This window comes from Pleurodeles waltl, chromosome 4_2, assembly GCF_031143425.1.
Source record: "Pleurodeles waltl isolate 20211129_DDA chromosome 4_2, aPleWal1.hap1.20221129, whole genome shotgun sequence".
Lineage (NCBI taxonomy): Eukaryota > Metazoa > Chordata > Amphibia > Caudata > Salamandridae > Pleurodeles > Pleurodeles waltl.
In genome coordinates, this window is record NC_090443.1 from 304,099,870 (window position 1) to 304,117,113 (window position 17,244).

General features: G+C 43.1%; 1 protein-coding gene across 2 annotated transcripts in view; it reads left to right on the top strand.

Moving 5' to 3' along the window:
• TEF (TEF transcription factor, PAR bZIP family member) overlaps positions 1 to 15,614 on the top strand; it is a 134,398-nt gene extending 118,784 nt beyond the window's left edge. For both annotated transcript variants that reach the window (XM_069231249.1, XM_069231248.1), the window contains exons 4-5: positions 7,326 to 7,537; positions 12,186 to 15,614. In XM_069231249.1, coding sequence (XP_069087350.1) covers positions 7,326 to 7,537; positions 12,186 to 12,207 — 234 coding nt within the window. In that variant the 3' untranslated portion in view covers positions 12,208 to 15,614. The remainder of the gene's footprint in view (positions 1 to 7,325; positions 7,538 to 12,185) is intronic.
• Positions 15,615 to 17,244: the final 1,630 nt, after the last annotated feature.

Consider the following 17,244-nt stretch of genomic DNA (forward strand, 5'->3'; position numbering starts at 1 on the left):
ACATCTAGTGCACACTGCCCCCAAAGGGAGGGGATTCAAAAGATGAGACAGGTGGTCACGCCTTGTAATGTAAGGGGCTTGAATAGCCCCATCAAGTGGAAGGGAATTCTAAACGAATTGTTCATAATGAATACAAATATTGTGCTTCTTTAGTAGACTCGTCTGAGAACAGACATGAAGTGCCTTAAATGTGGATTCTTTTCCCAACAGTACCTTTCCGCAGCAGAGAAGAAAATAGCAGGAGTGGTAATCCTGATTATCTACAACTGAGTTTCAGAGGAAATACCACATAAAAGACCAACTGGGGAGGTTGACACTGACCACTGTCTACTGTGTGGTTCAGGAACAATTCCTAAAGCAAACAGTCAGAAGATTTATTGCTCTTTCAGAAATCCCCTTAATAATTGGAAGGGAATATGGTAATGCAAGGGGAAAAGACTGGTCCCAGAACTTATGTGAAGGCACAGAGGTCATATTTACACGTAGCCAAGGCCTGCTGGGCACATTTAGCCTGGTGGAGACATAGGCATATCATGGGTACAGAATACTTGAATTATTATTCCTTACTTAAGAAATATGCCAGAGTAGACCACATCTCCCTATATATGGGGCTACTTCCCGAAATACAAGATGTGACACACAAACTGATCACCCACTCCAGTGCATACTAAACAAACTAGCTACATCTATGGGAAGGTATGTGTTGGCACAAGGTCAGAAGACCTGAGAATAGTAAAATTGTGATAACATTAAGGGAGCAAACAGATCTCTAGATGTAGACAGAGCCTGATTTTTCACATTAGCATGTAATACATTACTGACTTACAAAATGTGTCTGCCAGCTCTATATGGCAAAAGAGATGGGTGAGGAACAATGTCAGTGTTCTTTGTCATTGGCTGATGGGTACCCACCCTGTTTAAAGACTACAAACTTTGTTTGAGGTTACTTCTTGAATGAATAAACACTGATATAGGGTGGTGTATGATCGACCACATATTGAGCTGAGACCAGCTGGGCTTAGTGACAAGCATCCTAAAAACACAAAAGGACCCCAAACTATACATTTTAACAGTAATGGGTGCCTCCTTGTCAGTATGGTACAGCAGAGGGACCAAAGCAGGCCTAATACCATATCCCTCACCTTTAACCCTGCTATGCGACAATACAGATTTTACACCAGTAACAATACTGGCGGTCCCCAGTAGGTAGGTAGTTAGGACCTAGTTTCCATGAGAAAAGCGTCTTTTGTTTTACCAATAATTTTGGCATTGTTTGATGAATCTTTACGACATGTTCAAAGCTAGTACGCACCAGAGTTTCAGCTGCTTTGTTGAAAGTTTCAGGGTGATTCGTCAAGTGGGAGACAAGAAAAAATAAGGGTCCCAAAACAAGTTTTTCCCATGCAAATCCCCATAGGGATTTTAAGCAATGACAACAGCCCAAACTGCTGGATAGAACTACACCAAATTTGGCAGAAAGCTATCTCTTGGTCCAGAAAGAGCCCTTTTTGTGATTTGATGCAAATTTGTTCATTAGTTTGAGTTATTAAAGAAACAACAAATTTGTATATCTAGGGACTATACTACCACTCTGGACCAAGATTGTAAATGCCTCACTACTTCAAGGCACTACCCCTATTTTGAAAAAGCCCAGATTACGCAGACCTAAACAACTTCCGCCCAATATCCAACATTCCGATTCTGGTGAAGCTCTAGGAGAAATGTGTCCACGTCCAATTATGCAACCACATGGAACATTTCCAACTTGTAGACCAATTTCAATCCGCCTCCCCCAGGGCGACAGCACTGAATCGTCTGTAACACACATAGTAGATGTGCTGAAAATGCTTGATCAAAACAACTCTGCCTTATGATCCTCCTCGACCGCTTGACAGCCTCCTAGTCTTTACTAGAATGTAGTATGGGGCTATCAGGGACTGTCCTAAATTGGTTCACCTTGTTTCTCCACAACAGAACCCAAAGAACCAAGGTTAATCAGCCCCTGTTCAATCCCACACTGGTCACACTAGTGGTCACACAGGGATGAACACTGGCTCCCACTCTCTAACTTGTTCATGGAGCCTCCTACTGAAATTATGAAATTATCCAACATCCACTACCATATGTACACCAACATCACCCACCTGTACTTAAAAATCTCCCCCCACCCCCACCTCCCCGAAGACATCCGGTCTCTCAACATAACTCTGGGAAAAAAAAAAAACTGGCTGACATGCAACCACCTCAAACTAAATGCTCTCAAAACGGAATTCCTCTTAATCCACCACCACCCCCCCCCCCCCCCCCAAAAAAAAAACAGCCACCCAATATCGGAGAATGGATGAAACATCTAACAGCTCTCACACACTATAGATTCCACAAGATGTCTAGGAATAGCTAGACAAACTTGAACATGCAGGCACACATCAGAACTGCCTCGAAAGGAGCTAACTTCCAAATGAACGACTTCAAATCAGCTTTTCAAGCCCTAGTGACTTCCATGTCTGACTATTGAAGTGCAACCCTCTGCGCCCTACCTAGAACTAAGTTGACTCCACTAAGGGCCTCTATTAACTCTGCTGCAAGGCTCATCACAGGATCTAAAAGATACAACCACATCATTCCAGACCTGCAATCCCTAAACTGGCTCACATTTAAAGCAAGGATTCAATTAAAAATTGCCTACTATACCCATAAGGCCCTACATTTCAACACCCGGAGGTACCTAGAAGAAAAACTGGAGCTGTCGGGTGGCTGCAAATCCTCTAGAAGCACCAGCACCTTTTGTTGAGACCACAGAAAATTTATTTTTGAAAAACATACAACCAACGCTTCTCAGGTATTGCCCTGAGAATCTGGAACTCCCTGCCCCCTGAAATCAGACTGAACTCCTCAACCGCATCATTTAAAAAGAAAGTGAAATTGCAACTGATGAACAAGTTTCTACTCTAGTGCTCACAAACTATACTCGCCGGGCCTCAGTTGGGCTCAGTGCCTTTACCCACGTAAATTATTCACCTGTTATGTTCTTGTTTGAGTTGGCGGCCTGGACTTTGTAGTAGTCTCTTCCCTCAAATTGGGAGCTCCCATATCCTGTACTGTTCTCAGTTCTATTGTTGTTTTACCTGTTTCTTCCTTCTTGATCACATGTAAAGTGCTCTGATACTCTGAAGGATCATGTTTGCGCTATGTAAACTTTTATAAATACATTTAAAAAAATAAGGATGCGTATCCTCAGCGGAATTGGCTGCCAACAATTCAACCAGGAAGTGTTACCAGCCATTTTGGGACTCGGATTCAGCGAAGTCCTAAAAAATAAATAAAAAATAAATAAAAAATAAATGCTTTTCTGCTTTTTTTTATCTGATCAGATTAAAAAAAAATTGCTCCCACACATAGGGAGTAGCATTTATTTTTCCCCTGCAGCGACCCACCTGCAGGGGGGTTAGCTGGCTGCGGTCAGGCCCCACCATGCACAGCAAAAGGTCGTAGCACGAGGTTGAGTGCCTACAGGGTGTTGGTGGCAGGCCCCAAAGTAACTAACTTGCACCCTCGCCATGCAGTGCTACTTACCCCACATGTTACATCAGTATTGGCAGCTTCTATGACATCATTTACAATAGAACTGCGACATTTACAATAAAATTATTGATGAGAAAACTATGCATGGCGAGGGCGCAAGTTATAGTTACCTTAGGGCACAAATAAGGGCTGGGCAGACCCCCTCCCCATTAAGTTGTGGCTAGGCCCTGGTGACTGAGGTTTCCGAGCCATTCTGGACCTGATGCTCATTTCACAAATGGTAAACCCCACCAGGAAGCACTTGCAAATATAAGCATTGCAGGTACCCCAGCTGAAGCTCCACTTCTGAAAATGAAATATTATTTTAGGTCCTGGGTTGGGGAAGGCAAAGCAAGTGTGTTTTCTCGGCAATTCCATATTGAAAAGCAATCTGAAATCCTTTGTGAAAGTAAATGCGTCATTGGTCTATTGTAGCGCAATCTGTATGTGACTGTGACGATTGGGTTCTTTCTTGTCCTCTCCTGCTGAAAGCAGAGTCCATGGTTCTCCCTTTAAATTGTTAAGAGTATGCACTTGTACAAATCACCTGGAAGCTATGGTCGCATGGACCTGCACCATCCACCTTAGTAGTATGCAAAGGTCTTCTTGCCTTTTGCCACAATAATGACCAGCTTACCAAAGGACCCCTCAGTGAGTTTGACGCCGATTTAGGTGATGCGTTCTTGATGCCAAGGGACATGAGGACATCTCCACAAAACAAACAAAGCACTTGCGTCATATAGATAAGAGGAAGGGCTCTGGTTTGGTGGTGATTTATGTCTTTGTAGTCTCATTGGCTTTTCTACAGGAGGATACAGGTTATCTCGTATTTCTAGGTAAAGACGCACCAGGAACAATCATATTGCTAAAACGCACTCAAGGTAACTGGTGACATTCCCTTGTGCTCCATTATGTAGCTGTAGTGTAGAATACATACTGGACATTTACCAAAGGAGACAGAACTCCACTTGGGTAGATATTTTGTGCAAAACTGTGGACTCTTGTTGGATGAAAGGGCAGTTGAGATTCCTTTGTAGCCGAGTCACTCCTATGTACTGGTAAACCTTCACAGACACTCACGCACCCACTCACAGACCCACTTAAACTCACGCAGCCACTCAAGACCCTCTCAGACATTTATGCACTCACAGACCCACTCAGAAATTCATGCACTCATTCATAGACGCACTCAGACTCATGTACCCACTCACAGACCTACTTTACACACACACACACACCTACTCACAGACCCACTCAGAGACCTATGCACCCACTGACAGACCCGTTGAGGTACTCATGCATTCACTCACTGACCCAATCGGAGACTTGGGCATGTAGAGTTGGGTGGTTATTGGGGGTTGGCTGCAGGGCCTGTGGCCAACACCACCGCACACATTCGAAGGCTGTGTGCGACAGCATTTGGATTAACGTATAGTAATTGAAACTACTTTGTTAAAAAAAATTAAAAAAATAGAAATTCACTTAAAAAAACAAAGGTTACAGGGAGGTTAAGTTAGGAAACAACTTTTTTTTTAAAAACAAAAAAACATTGAAATTCACATAAAAAACAAAGGTTACAGGGATGTTATAATTAGGATCTGAATTTTCTTGCTCAAAACCATAGAAATTCAGCAGTTATAATTCTGGTTAGCTCAAGTAACTAACTCATGCCCTAAGGTGCTCGCCATGCACACTATTCTACTCAGTAACTTTACTGCAGATGTTACATTGATCTCATCAATGAGGTTATTAAAGATGTCATAAGTGATGTAGTAACTGTTGGTCTCACACACCACCTTCCTTGTGGTTGGATCAATTTAGGCTCCCTATCGTTTCAACTATGGTAGCTAATCACTATTTTGAAGCTACTGCCTAGTTAGTCTCCGGCCCCCTCCCCCAGATTCTTTAAAGACTACCTCTTAGTTCCTATTCCTTGTTCATTGCACACAGTACAGATGTCCCCAGCCTTTGACAACTCTGAGGTATTTCAGCCTTTGCTCAACCCTTGCCGTCATTCCCAAGGTATCAGGTTTCACATTATTCAGTAATTGTTTCTTCCTTCCTTTTCAATGAGAGATGTTTTTCTAAGGTCAAAATGTCAAGCTTTCAAAGTTACCTTTGTGGATGTGGAGTTTGTGGAGACAAGAAAAGAAAGGAGTTAATCACCAAAGATGACATGTCTCAGTGTTTGGTTGACAGAATCATTAACTGACTTTTCAGCTGTTTAGATTTATAGGATCAATTCAGCCTTAAACTTTAGCTTGGTCATTGTAATGTACAGAGCGCTGTATGTGACCTGAAAAGAAATGAAGGTAAAGTGTGTGTCCTAGTGCACTATGGGAGAACATGATAATGAGTCAGTGCGTGCACATTTGGAATTAAAAAGAGTGAAAAACAAGTTGCCATATTCCAAATCAACCACTAGATGTCACGAGGGTGCACCGTATTTGAATCTTCAATGTTGGAACGTTCCAACTGAACAGACGTAATGTCTGCATAGCCAAACCGCATAGCGATATGAAGCAAATCTCTTGCAGGTACCCCACGTTCAACTGCCAGTCCTGAGAAACCTTTTTATTTTTTTATTTTTTTATCCTAGGTTGACCGATTCCGTTACTTCCGTCCTTACATTGCTTGCTTAAGTCCCGAGTGCTGGACATTAAAGGAACTGGATGTGAGGGAAGAATTTCCCCCCTCATATGACATTGGTAATGGGTATAGTGTAGGAGAGCTGCAGAGGACCCACCTTCTCTCCTCATAGCCACCCCCATAGAATTGGTTGCTAGAATTATTAGTGGAACATTGTGGACCTAAAGGCAGAACTAGAGGGCGCATTAGACGAACATGCTGTTGGTGATTTAATGGCTAGTGATCCCTTTACAGCCAAATGGTGGCACGCTACAGCCCATTTAAGAATATTTGGGTTTAAAAGTACCATTGTTGATGACGGGGATGGCTCCTTCAAAATGGCAAAGAAGCATCGCCCTATCAGCAGCTGAAAAATAAAACTATATTTTACTATCGTTTTTGTTTTTCAGCTGCTTGCTCAGCCAGCATGTGCAGGGAGGGGAGGGGTTGGGTCATGGGAGGTGGGGAGGAGGAGTTTAGTAAGTGCACATGGCCGGCCAAACTGACAAGCGCACTTAAATTTCTTCAACCCGGCTGGATTGGACAGCCAGGTTGGAGAAACTGCACAGACTCCAGTGCACTGTCTGAGCAGCAGACCAAGCCTCTCAGACCAATCCTGATGCTGCTCTCAAGCTAGGTATAGCATGAGAGGAGCTCCAGCATTGCATGGGGAGCCTGTGCTGGTGTCCCAGGGACTGATGGGACCCCAACACCATCGGAAGAGGAACAAGGCGGCTGGCATTGGCAGGAAGAGGTACATTTCTTAATTATTATTTTATTTCCCCCTTTAAACCTCCAGCCCACCCCTCTCCTCCGCTGGTTAATGAATACAACTCACAACTCTGCTGGGACCACTGATGTTTCGAAGTGAGCCTTTCAAAATGTCCTGCCAATACAAACCGTTTGCAGTGTTTATCATTAAAAGAAATGTTTTCTGCCAGTGAAATGTAAACCTTTGTCTTCAGAAAATAGTTTTTGACCAAAGGATAGAGTTTCTTCCTCCAAAGACAGATTTAGTGTTCATTTGTAATGGTCCACTCTTCAACCTTTGCCGGATATCTTTAGCTGCCTGGGCTTAGTTGTGTAATGCCTCAAAGTTAGCTTATAAGCAGCATCTTTTTCTTTTTCTACCACAGGATGAAAAGTATTGGTCACGAAGGAAGAAGAACAACGTTGCAGCAAAGCGATCGAGGGATGCTCGGCGGTTGAAGGAGAACCAGATCACGGTGCGAGCAGCCTTCCTGGAAAAGGAGAACACTGCTCTCCGCACTGAGGTGGCCGAACTGCGCAAGGAGATGGGGAAGTGCAAGAGCATCCTCTGCAAATACGAGAGCCGATATGGCCTGCTGTAAGCTTTCTCCTTCTCTCGCCCTCCTCCTCTGGCCAAGGGGGCGGAAGGGGGTCCCAAGCAAATGCACAGAACTTTGGTTCCTGTTAGTCCCCTATCTTGCCATGCCATCTTTAGTATCTGGTACGTCTGCCCCCGATAATAAGAACATGGAAGCCATGGGTTAGTACCTCAAGTTGCAGTGGGTTTGGAGTGAACCCCTCTGCAGTTGGAGTTCCTTGAAGGCTGTCTGGATTGGGCGTATGCTTCTCCTACTGCGGCCCCCTTCTACAGGGGTATGGCCTAATAGACTTGTAAATCAAGAGATTAGAGGCTAGTCCAACTGGTCACGTTTGAGGTTGTGTGATTTTCAGTATTCCAACATGTAACCCTAAATATTTCACTGGTGGTCAGGTGTTTTAACGCATACCTTGCAAATCCTGGCTATTTCTTTTTTAGTGGGGTTTCACTTGTTTATTTTGGAAAAAATGCTAGTTACTTTGAAGTACTTGCTTAAGTACTTGTTCAGGAGTCATTTGTGATCGAATGTGCTTGCAGTGTGCTGTATTTAAATACCATACTTCTCTATTCAGTTCAGTTTCATTTGAAATTTGTGATACAGCAGTCTAGGGCAGGAACACGAACTCTGGTTTGCACAAACCTGATAAGTGGAAGATGTACTGAGTTCTTCCAGCCTCATAATTGGAGTAGAACACCTCAATGTCCCTAATATTCTCCTTCCCATTAAGTTTGCTTTTGGCATTAAGGTGTGGGCATATTGTTGAAATCTGAAACTCGGTTCCTGCATTTAAAGGAGCCTTGTTTGACAAAAGATGAAACACTGACACCAAGTAACTGGGATTCAAGCAGTAATATCTCTAGAAACCAAATCTCACCCTGTACCAAGAAGTTATGGCTCTCAGGATACAAAATGATTAATGAAACGTAAAAATGAAATCTTTTACACAACTTGTTGTAGTAGCCAAATCCAGTAAATAGACTGCAAATCTCAAACGTACTAGTACATCCTTTACAGTTGGCCATTTAAGGTATTGCATGTTTGCAGCCTGCAGATAAGGATAGAATAATAATGTCACACACCTTCAGTGGTGACCTACAGTAGAAGAGCTTCACATCATACAGTCAGCATCCCTGGTAATGTAAATAAAATTGAGAAAGGGCTGGAAGGGCTAGATTCCCCAAAATATTCCTTAAATAAGAAGCTAAAGTCTACTGGAAGCAGCTTTCACTTGTAAGCGACAGTGAAAAGGTTAATCCTTGCATCATTACCTAAAGAGGCCTGAGATTGACTAAGATTGGGATTGGTAGATGCACGGTACATCTGGAAACTAGTCTGGCGGGTTTAAAGTGGTTGTAATAAGTAGAACTACAAAGATACTGCTCGACCTAGTTAAATCGTAGACACCAGCTGCACTGTTTATTATACAAAAATAGTGGTTGTCTTCTGCAGTCACAAATTTGAATGGCTCCCTTTGTCAAAAGAGGATCACTGCACCACGTTGGATATCATATCCCCGTCATTAGATTACCTCCATTCTGTACAAGCCTTTACTGTTTCAAAATTCGGAACATCCTACCCTCTGAAGCCATCTTACTGCTTTTTGGAAGTTGCATCCAAATTATCCAAAGACTCAGTTGAAGTAGGGCATTTACATAAGATCCTGATATTAGAGAACTGGTACCAGTTGATTCAGCAGGATATGTTCCTAATGGGGTTTGCACACATGGAAGAAACTAATCTGTGAAGAAGCTGCAGCAATGAAGTGATGAGGCATGCAGTGGGGTTTCAACAAATATGGCTTTTTAGGCCACAAATAATTGATCTGACGAGATACCTGAAATATTAAGAAGTGATAATTTAGGCCATATATCAACGTTCATGAAGCTGTCTTGCCATTGTTGCCAATAATGCATATTTTCTTAAGATGATTAAGCACCATGTAAAAAAATACCACCATCCAAATTGAAGCCAGAAGGAAACTATCTTTCAAATGATAAAACAAATGAAGTTCTCTTCGAAATAATAAATGGGAGGAAGCCATTATGCAATTTGTGATTGAAAGGAAGCCATCTCACATGGTTTGCTTGAAAGAAACCATTTTACAAGTTGTATGTGGTAAAATGTCGGTGTGTGCTGCAGCCAGAAAGAACTGCCTTGCAATTTGTAACCACTTTAAGGAACCTTTCTGTAAAAATTGTGTTTTACAGTTGTTAGCAAGAAAGGAACCACACTTGGAAGGAAAATACATTGAAAGTTAAAGTGGGATTGATGCCTTCTCCGACTGCTAAGCAGGATGGACCCTATTTCACAAGTTCTAGCACCAGGCAGTTGTGTAGCCTATCAACTTAACATAACAATTGAGATTGGGGCTAGAATCTGTGATTTACTGTGAAACAAAACTGCAGTAGCAAATGATACATTTGTGTTTGTGTATAACAAATTACGAATAAATGTCACAGTGATGCTTTTTCCTTTAAAGTAGAAATATAAAGATGCCTCTACAGAGGGCAGGAATGTTTGTTTAAATGTTGCAAGAAAAATACCCTTCCAGAGCCCCCATTTTTGAGAACCTGCTTTCTAGCGTCAGTAACTAGGTTATTTAGGTTTCCAAAAGCTGTGGGCTCGTGCATCTAAAACTCCATCCATTGGAACTTCACTCTAAAATGATGTTTAGTTAGGTTTCAGATTGCATCAATTTTAAGATGGACATGCCCTATTTTGGTAAGGAAGCTCCCTATAGACACCCCGGAGGGCGTTCCAAACCAACACTAAAGCTGCTTCATCGAGAACGGAGTGCAGCATTCATTCCTAGTTGCCAAATTGACAGCAGCCATTAAAGGCACTTACAGCTATGAAAGCATAAAAAGAACAAAAAGCTGCGAAGACTGCAGTTAGTTAACAAGAAAAGAGCCCTACTGGAGAAACGTTCTGCCCAAAACGTCCAAGGACATCATTTAATCACAGGCTGTGTCCGCCTGCTCGCATACCCTAAATGTTCAGAACTATAGAACGGAGCATGCTGGTGAAAAAATAGCTGTAGGCATCAGACGTCATCACAACTGGTTACGGCTTGAAAAGACAATTTGAAAATGTTTTCTTCACAAGGGAAAACACTCTTGTGTGTGGGATGCACAGCCAGTCAAAGAAGACCTTCCCTGCATGTTGGTGGTTAAAAGTGGTTGAATTACATCATTTTGTAGTCGTCATAGGGTTGCAGCCTCTTACCTTTCACTGATATCACTGCTTGCTGTACTGGGAAATTTCAAATGACAAACCAGGGAGCAGCGTATCTGAGATCTGCTAAACCTAGAGCACATGTCAAGCAGATCTCTTGGATCTTTTATGGTCGATTTCAGGTACATAGCAGGGTCAAATGCCAAGAAACCTTCATGGAAGTAATCGAACGAGGCTGTTTGCCGATCTTCCCTTTGAAGACTTTGGAAACACATGTATCTCCCCCAGAGAGGAGAAGCCACTTGGGAAAGTCCATTGCCTTCTCGCTCACAAGAGCTTTCTTTTCCTTCCGGGCAGGATGTGAGAACATAGGCTGAAAGCACAAAGACATGGCCCTAAGCCCACTATCAGTCATTTGTCCCAAAATGTTCTTTGAATGGAGTTAGAATAATAAATGAGCCCAGTCCCTCAGAAGGTAAGTGAGCGTGGCTGGATTTAGAAAATTTATATTTTAGGGAGCGCCCTGGGTATGGTAGACACTTTAGCAGTTGATGTTTCTATGCCGGTTTGTTGTCTGTTTTAACATGTGACTTGCATCCTGAGAGATGTCCAGATCTGTTCTGTGCATGGATAGCCAAATGCTGATGAGTGTAAAAAAAGAAATCAAATTGATGCCCCTAAAGGAAGGCAGGTTGTAGTGTCAAACTTTGACAAAGTCAGCCTGGTTTTCAGGAGCTAATGAGATCGTGAAACCTTTCTACAATTGAATTCTGAGATAAGAATGATAGTATGCCTTTTCAATACTGCCCAGCGCGGGGGTAAGTCTCAGTTTTGGACAATATATGCTTTTTAAGAATGTTTATCTGGGTCATCAAAGTTCCAGAAACGTCAAGCACACACCGACTTACTGTCATTCTTTTGGGGGGGAGGCAGACAGCAGGGGGACAGCCAGAGAAACAGCCAGAGAAACGTGCTAAAAAGCTGATGCAGAGATCAGGGGGACGAGATCCATAAACACTTTGTACAACGATGGAGATACGCTGAATCCTTCAGTCACAGTGCCAGACAAATTGGAGTGATTATTGGCGTGCCAGGACAGAGTCCCTGAGTATTTCAAATAGTATTTCACATATCTGATCCGTGGTTGAGCATGGGAGGTTGTATAGAAAGAAAAAAAAGTAGACTTTTTAGAAAACCACAATTTGAGACTATAAATCCAGCTACTCTTGTAATTTGCCTGAATCAGCTGATGGTCTTGCTGTCACCTTTTAAGTGTTGGCTCATCGGCAAGGGCGGTGCAGGACTAGCAGTTATGCCTGAACAGCTTTCACCATCATTTTTGCTGACCTACCCCAGGTTGGTAAAACCTAGACACTTGAACTTTCCAAGGCTAGCGTGTAAGGGTGGGAAATGTTTTTTTTTTTCTGTCACACACAGCTCTTAGACTTACACTGTTTTTGCTTTTGTCCAAAGTGAGCTGTCTGATTCCGAGTGACTGGTCTCCCTCCACCTGTAAGACTTCAACGCCTTCTAGAAATCGAAAAACGATTCTGGTAATATGGGACCTGCCTTCCAGCTCCCCACCCCGACCATCCTTCCGTCGTTTCCAGTGAAGACCGTAAGATGCTTGCAGCCGGGCTATTTCCCCCACATGGACCCTTGCAGTGCGGGGTGCCCTACAGATGTGTGGGGGCAAAGGTCTTCCATCCGGTGTGAAGCTGGGCACCTCATTGGAGCATCAATGGGACTCCGTTATGAAATGTTTCCATAATGATAGTGAAAGGTTTTTAACTGAAATCATCGAATTTGTTAGTCATTTTTTTTAGTGATCTTTTATGTAACTCTTAGGAAGGTATAACATGTTTGTGTGTTACATTTTACAGTGGGTGGCAGGGAATTAGTTTCTGTAACAGAAAAAATGTGTGCTCTTTCTCAGGGGAAGCATAAGTAGGGATTGAAAGCATTTCTCTCTGAAAATAAAGTATGCACATATTGTACAGTGTTTGTAAAAGGGATCGGTGAAAAGTGGACAGTCCCCTTCAGAAAGCAGTAACTAATGTTTCCTATAGCTATCACTAATGCATAATATGCAGGAGAGCGAAGTCGCCATCCATTTTGTTTTGTTGCTGGCACTCATTTTATCATACCACTGATGGCCACTAGTTTGTGGTTGCTTTCCCTTTTGAGTCAATCCTTCATAAACTCGGTTATCGGAAGGGTTCTGAGTTCCTGGCCATTATCGGCCTGCCCCTCATTCCGACTTTCTGCTCTTCAACGTAGATAACCCGGATAGAGTTACAAGGGACCCCTCCTCTTTGTTGGATTTATTTTCTTTTCTTCTGTTGATGGCCTTGCATTTCAGAGGCATTGTCCGTCGCTCTCGCATCGCTGCCGCTGAAGCATCAGTCGTGCATGTCCCAGTCGGGGCAATGATTAAAAAATGAACTAGTGCCCCAGTCATGTTTGGCATGATGGTGAAACACATTATTGTGGTGAGAAACCACCTTTGCCACTTTCAACTGCTTTTTCTCCCTTTGGGCTGTGTGAGATTATGAAATTAAATTCACGGTGTCTCCGTGAGCCTGTTCCCTGTCCCTCTGCTCTGTACTAGGTTTATTCTGATTGATAGAAGCTGTGCTATCATGCTTTACAACACGCAGTTTCAAGAAGCGCTGTTAAACCGTAACCTCTGACCTTTCATGACCTGCAGTGGAACAGGGTGGCTACGGAATATCCTCCTTCACTGACCAACAATTCTCATTCTGGTTTTGGAGAGACAATATGTAGCGAAGGGCGAGACAAACAAAAGCATGCCTGTCACGTACTGTACTATCAGCTCCGTCTTTACGTGAGTTATTCATTGATAATAGATGTACTGGGGTTCTTGTTAGCGTGTTCATGTTACACAGTTACTTAAAGATATGCCCAACTGTAGTGTATTTCAACAGGCCCTGTTAAAGTGCGTGTCTCTGGGCTGTTCTTCTTCGGCGTATGCTTAGAGCAACCCCCATCTTCAAGGTAAGTCCTTCACTGGGTGAGCAGGTTTGATGAAAAATCTGCAAATTGGCTACCAGGTGCCTCTGAAAGGCTTGTAAAATTGTGGTGGAACCTTCGCTAACATGACACTAAACGTGAAATAGCCCTGCTGCCCTTCAGAGGTACTGCCCTTGCACCCTAATTCTCTGATTAGACTTTCAGACTTCGTGAGTCCCAGATTTTGCCATGTAGCAGCCTTTAGACTTCCTAGTGTGAGGAAAACAATGAGTGGAGTCTTCTGGTTCGTGGTCCAGTGAGAGCAAGGCTGCCTGGTCATAAGCAGTACAATGAAAGTGTCTGGAGCACGTGACTCAAAGCTTTATCACCACGTTAGGCCGATCTTTGCCTGGACTTTTGGACACAAGTCAAGATGGCCACCAGCCCTGCGGTCCTCTGGCAGAATTGGACGGATTTTTAAATAATTTGATGTAGCCTGTTTTAAAGGCAGTGCGTTAACTCTATGCTACAGCATATTCACTGCACTTGGGTTCTGATACACTATCCCTCCATATCTCTTGCAGGTTATATTACATAGCCAGAGAAAAGCTGAAAATCAAGGACTTACACTTTTCTTGCACCTCATTAACTGAGACCGATAAAGCCAAGAGGATGTTTTGAGAATTGTACAGATAATGCTGGGAAGAGCGGAACAGCTTTCATAATCTTTCGTTTGAACCCCCCCCCTCCCCCCCCCCCCCGTTTACCGGAAGGGACGCAGTGATGCTTGCACATGTATGTATAGCAAAGAAAAGGCTTAGCTGTTTTACTTTCACAGGGCTCCTTATAGGGGTGCTGTCTGTGCTACGGTTGCTCTTCGCAAGATCATGTGTTTGGCCTGTGAGCATGCGTTTGCTTCATCCAAATTTCCCATCAAGGCATATAACTGTCTGTTTAGCTGAACTTTTCTGTCACTGTTTGTGTAGTTCACAAATCATTGTATGTGTCCTTTGCTGCTTTGAAAATAACAAAGACCACAGAATTTCGCCCAAACAATTGTCCTCCAATTTAGTCATCTCGAAACGATGAAAGGTCAAGTTGGCTCTTAAATTAGCTCAGGGCAGATTATCTCTAGGAAAACCTTATGGGGCGAAAGAGGAAAAAATACCTTTGTTTGGGGAGTAGCAGAACACATCTTCAGTTCCCCATAGGTTGTCTGTGATGCGAAAGATGCAATTCATTAAAAGTTGCATTCCCCTGCTGCTTGAAAACTAACCAGCCTGTCACCATTTTTGCAGAATTGGCAACGCATCTGTTTTTTGTTAACAGTGTAGGGGCACAGTCCTGTCCCCAGAAAGCCTCCACCTGATCTAGACAGCAGCTGTATTCTTCAAATAATTTGGATTTTCAGTTGTTCCCCCCCCCCCCAAATACCTTTGCTTTATAAAGCACATATACAAATGACAACTTAGTCAGGATTTCTCTTAAGATTGTGGGTGATGATGATGTGGAAAGGGGTATTCCTCACTCACTGCTGTATGTAGACGAGCTCGCCACGTCTCTTCATGCTGTCTCAGTTGGTATGATAGAGCAGCCCCCTGTACAGGCGATCTGCCTATAGGATGTAGGTGCCTCTGGGTACAAAGCGATCTCAGTGAGGCCATCAATGACATTCATCTATGTGAAGTCTACCAAATGGGTGATGGTTACTTTTATGTTGTATTAATTGGGTTTCAGGCTACGTGAAGCATTGGTGAGGCAGCAAGGGAATGTTGTACTCACTGTGTTTTTCTCCCTCTTCCCTAATGTGCTTGCCACAGGCCCAGGAGAGGCATTCTAGAGCAGTTGCTTTAGTTTCACTGTCACAGCGAGGACCTCTGTAGATGCTGTAAAAAAATAATATTAAAATGTTATTCCTGTTTTTATACACATAGGTTTGCTTGGTGTGGTTTATTACTCCTGATGTTTGAACTGTTTGCACACACTGCTTATCAGGACTGGTTGTTCCAGACAGATTGGGGCCAATTGCGACTTACTGTTTCTGGGCCTTTGTGGTGTTTGGTTTCGTACTGCTGCTTCCTGGAGCAGTTGGCAATTAGTTATACCTACCTACCCCATTCCCCACTAAAAAAGGCTTATCCCATGTGTTAGAAATGGGGTCCTTGGTTGGCAGTCACGTTATCCCCTGTCCAAGCAAGGACCCTCTCTCTAGTCAGGGTAAGTCACACACAATACAAATTATCCTGTGCCCACCCTCTGGTTGCTTGGCACTGAGCAGGCAAAAATAGAGGATCTTTATCTGAGTAGATTAAGGTCAAAACGATCAAGATTTGATAAATAAAAGTTGAAATATCACTTTTGAAATGATCAATAAAGTCTTTAGTTCTTAAAAAGCAATTATTGTCTCTTGCAAGCACAAAGTACCTGGTTTGCGTCTAAATTATCCGCACAGGACCACAGAGGAGGAGATGCGTGGAAAACGGGAAGGTGTGTGTTAGTTTCTCCGGGCGAACACAGACGATGCGTTGATATTTTTCCACACAGCAAGGGCTTTGCGTCGATTTCCAGCCCAGGAAGACCCATTCAGTATGCAGATGTGTGCAGGTGTGACTGAGCAACCCTGTGTTTGGGGTTGTCTGAGTGAAATGCACAAGGGAGATGTCAACTAACCCAGCCAGACGTGGATTGTAAGGCACAGAAGGATATAAGTGCAGAGAAATACTCACTTTCTAAAAGTGGCATTTCTAAAATAGTAATATTAAATCCAACTTCACCTGTCAGCAGGATTTTGTATTACCATGCTTGCCATACTAAATATGGCCTTGTTTTACTCCTTTCAGATCAGAATCTACCACTCAAACAGTATATGAGGATAGCCCTAATGTTAGCCTATGAAAGGAGCAGGCCTCACAGCAGTGTAAAACTAATTTAGGGGTTTTACACTTCCAGGACACACAAACTCCACAGGTACATGTCTTGCCTTTTCCCTATGTAGCAGCCTGTCCTAGGGGTTGCCTAGGGCATACCTTAGGGGTGACATATGTAGAAAAAGGGAGGTTTAAGTCTTGTCAAGTACTTTTAAATGCCCAGTCGAATTGGCAGTGAACCTGCACACACAGGCCTTGCAATGGCAGGCCTGAGACATGTTTAGGGGGCTACATATTTGGATGACACAATCAGTGCTGCATGCCCACTGGTAGCATTTAATCTACAGGCCCTGGGCACATGTAGTACACTTTTACTAGGGACTTATAAGTAAATTAAATAAGCTAATTATGTATGAGCCAATGTCACCATGTTTTAAGGGAGATAGCATATGCACTTTAGCACTGGTTAGAAGTGGTTAAGTACGTAGAGTCCTAAAACCAACAAAAACAGTGTCAAAAATAAGAGGGAGGCAGGCAAAAAGTTGTGGGGACCACCCTAAGGCTGTCAGGTCTAACACCATGCTATCACTATAAATGTCTTCATGTTATTACCATTATCAAACCTGCTCTGCTATTTAACACTGCTTTTGAAACCTCTGCATCTCTGCTGCTTTGTAATGTGTTATCCTCTA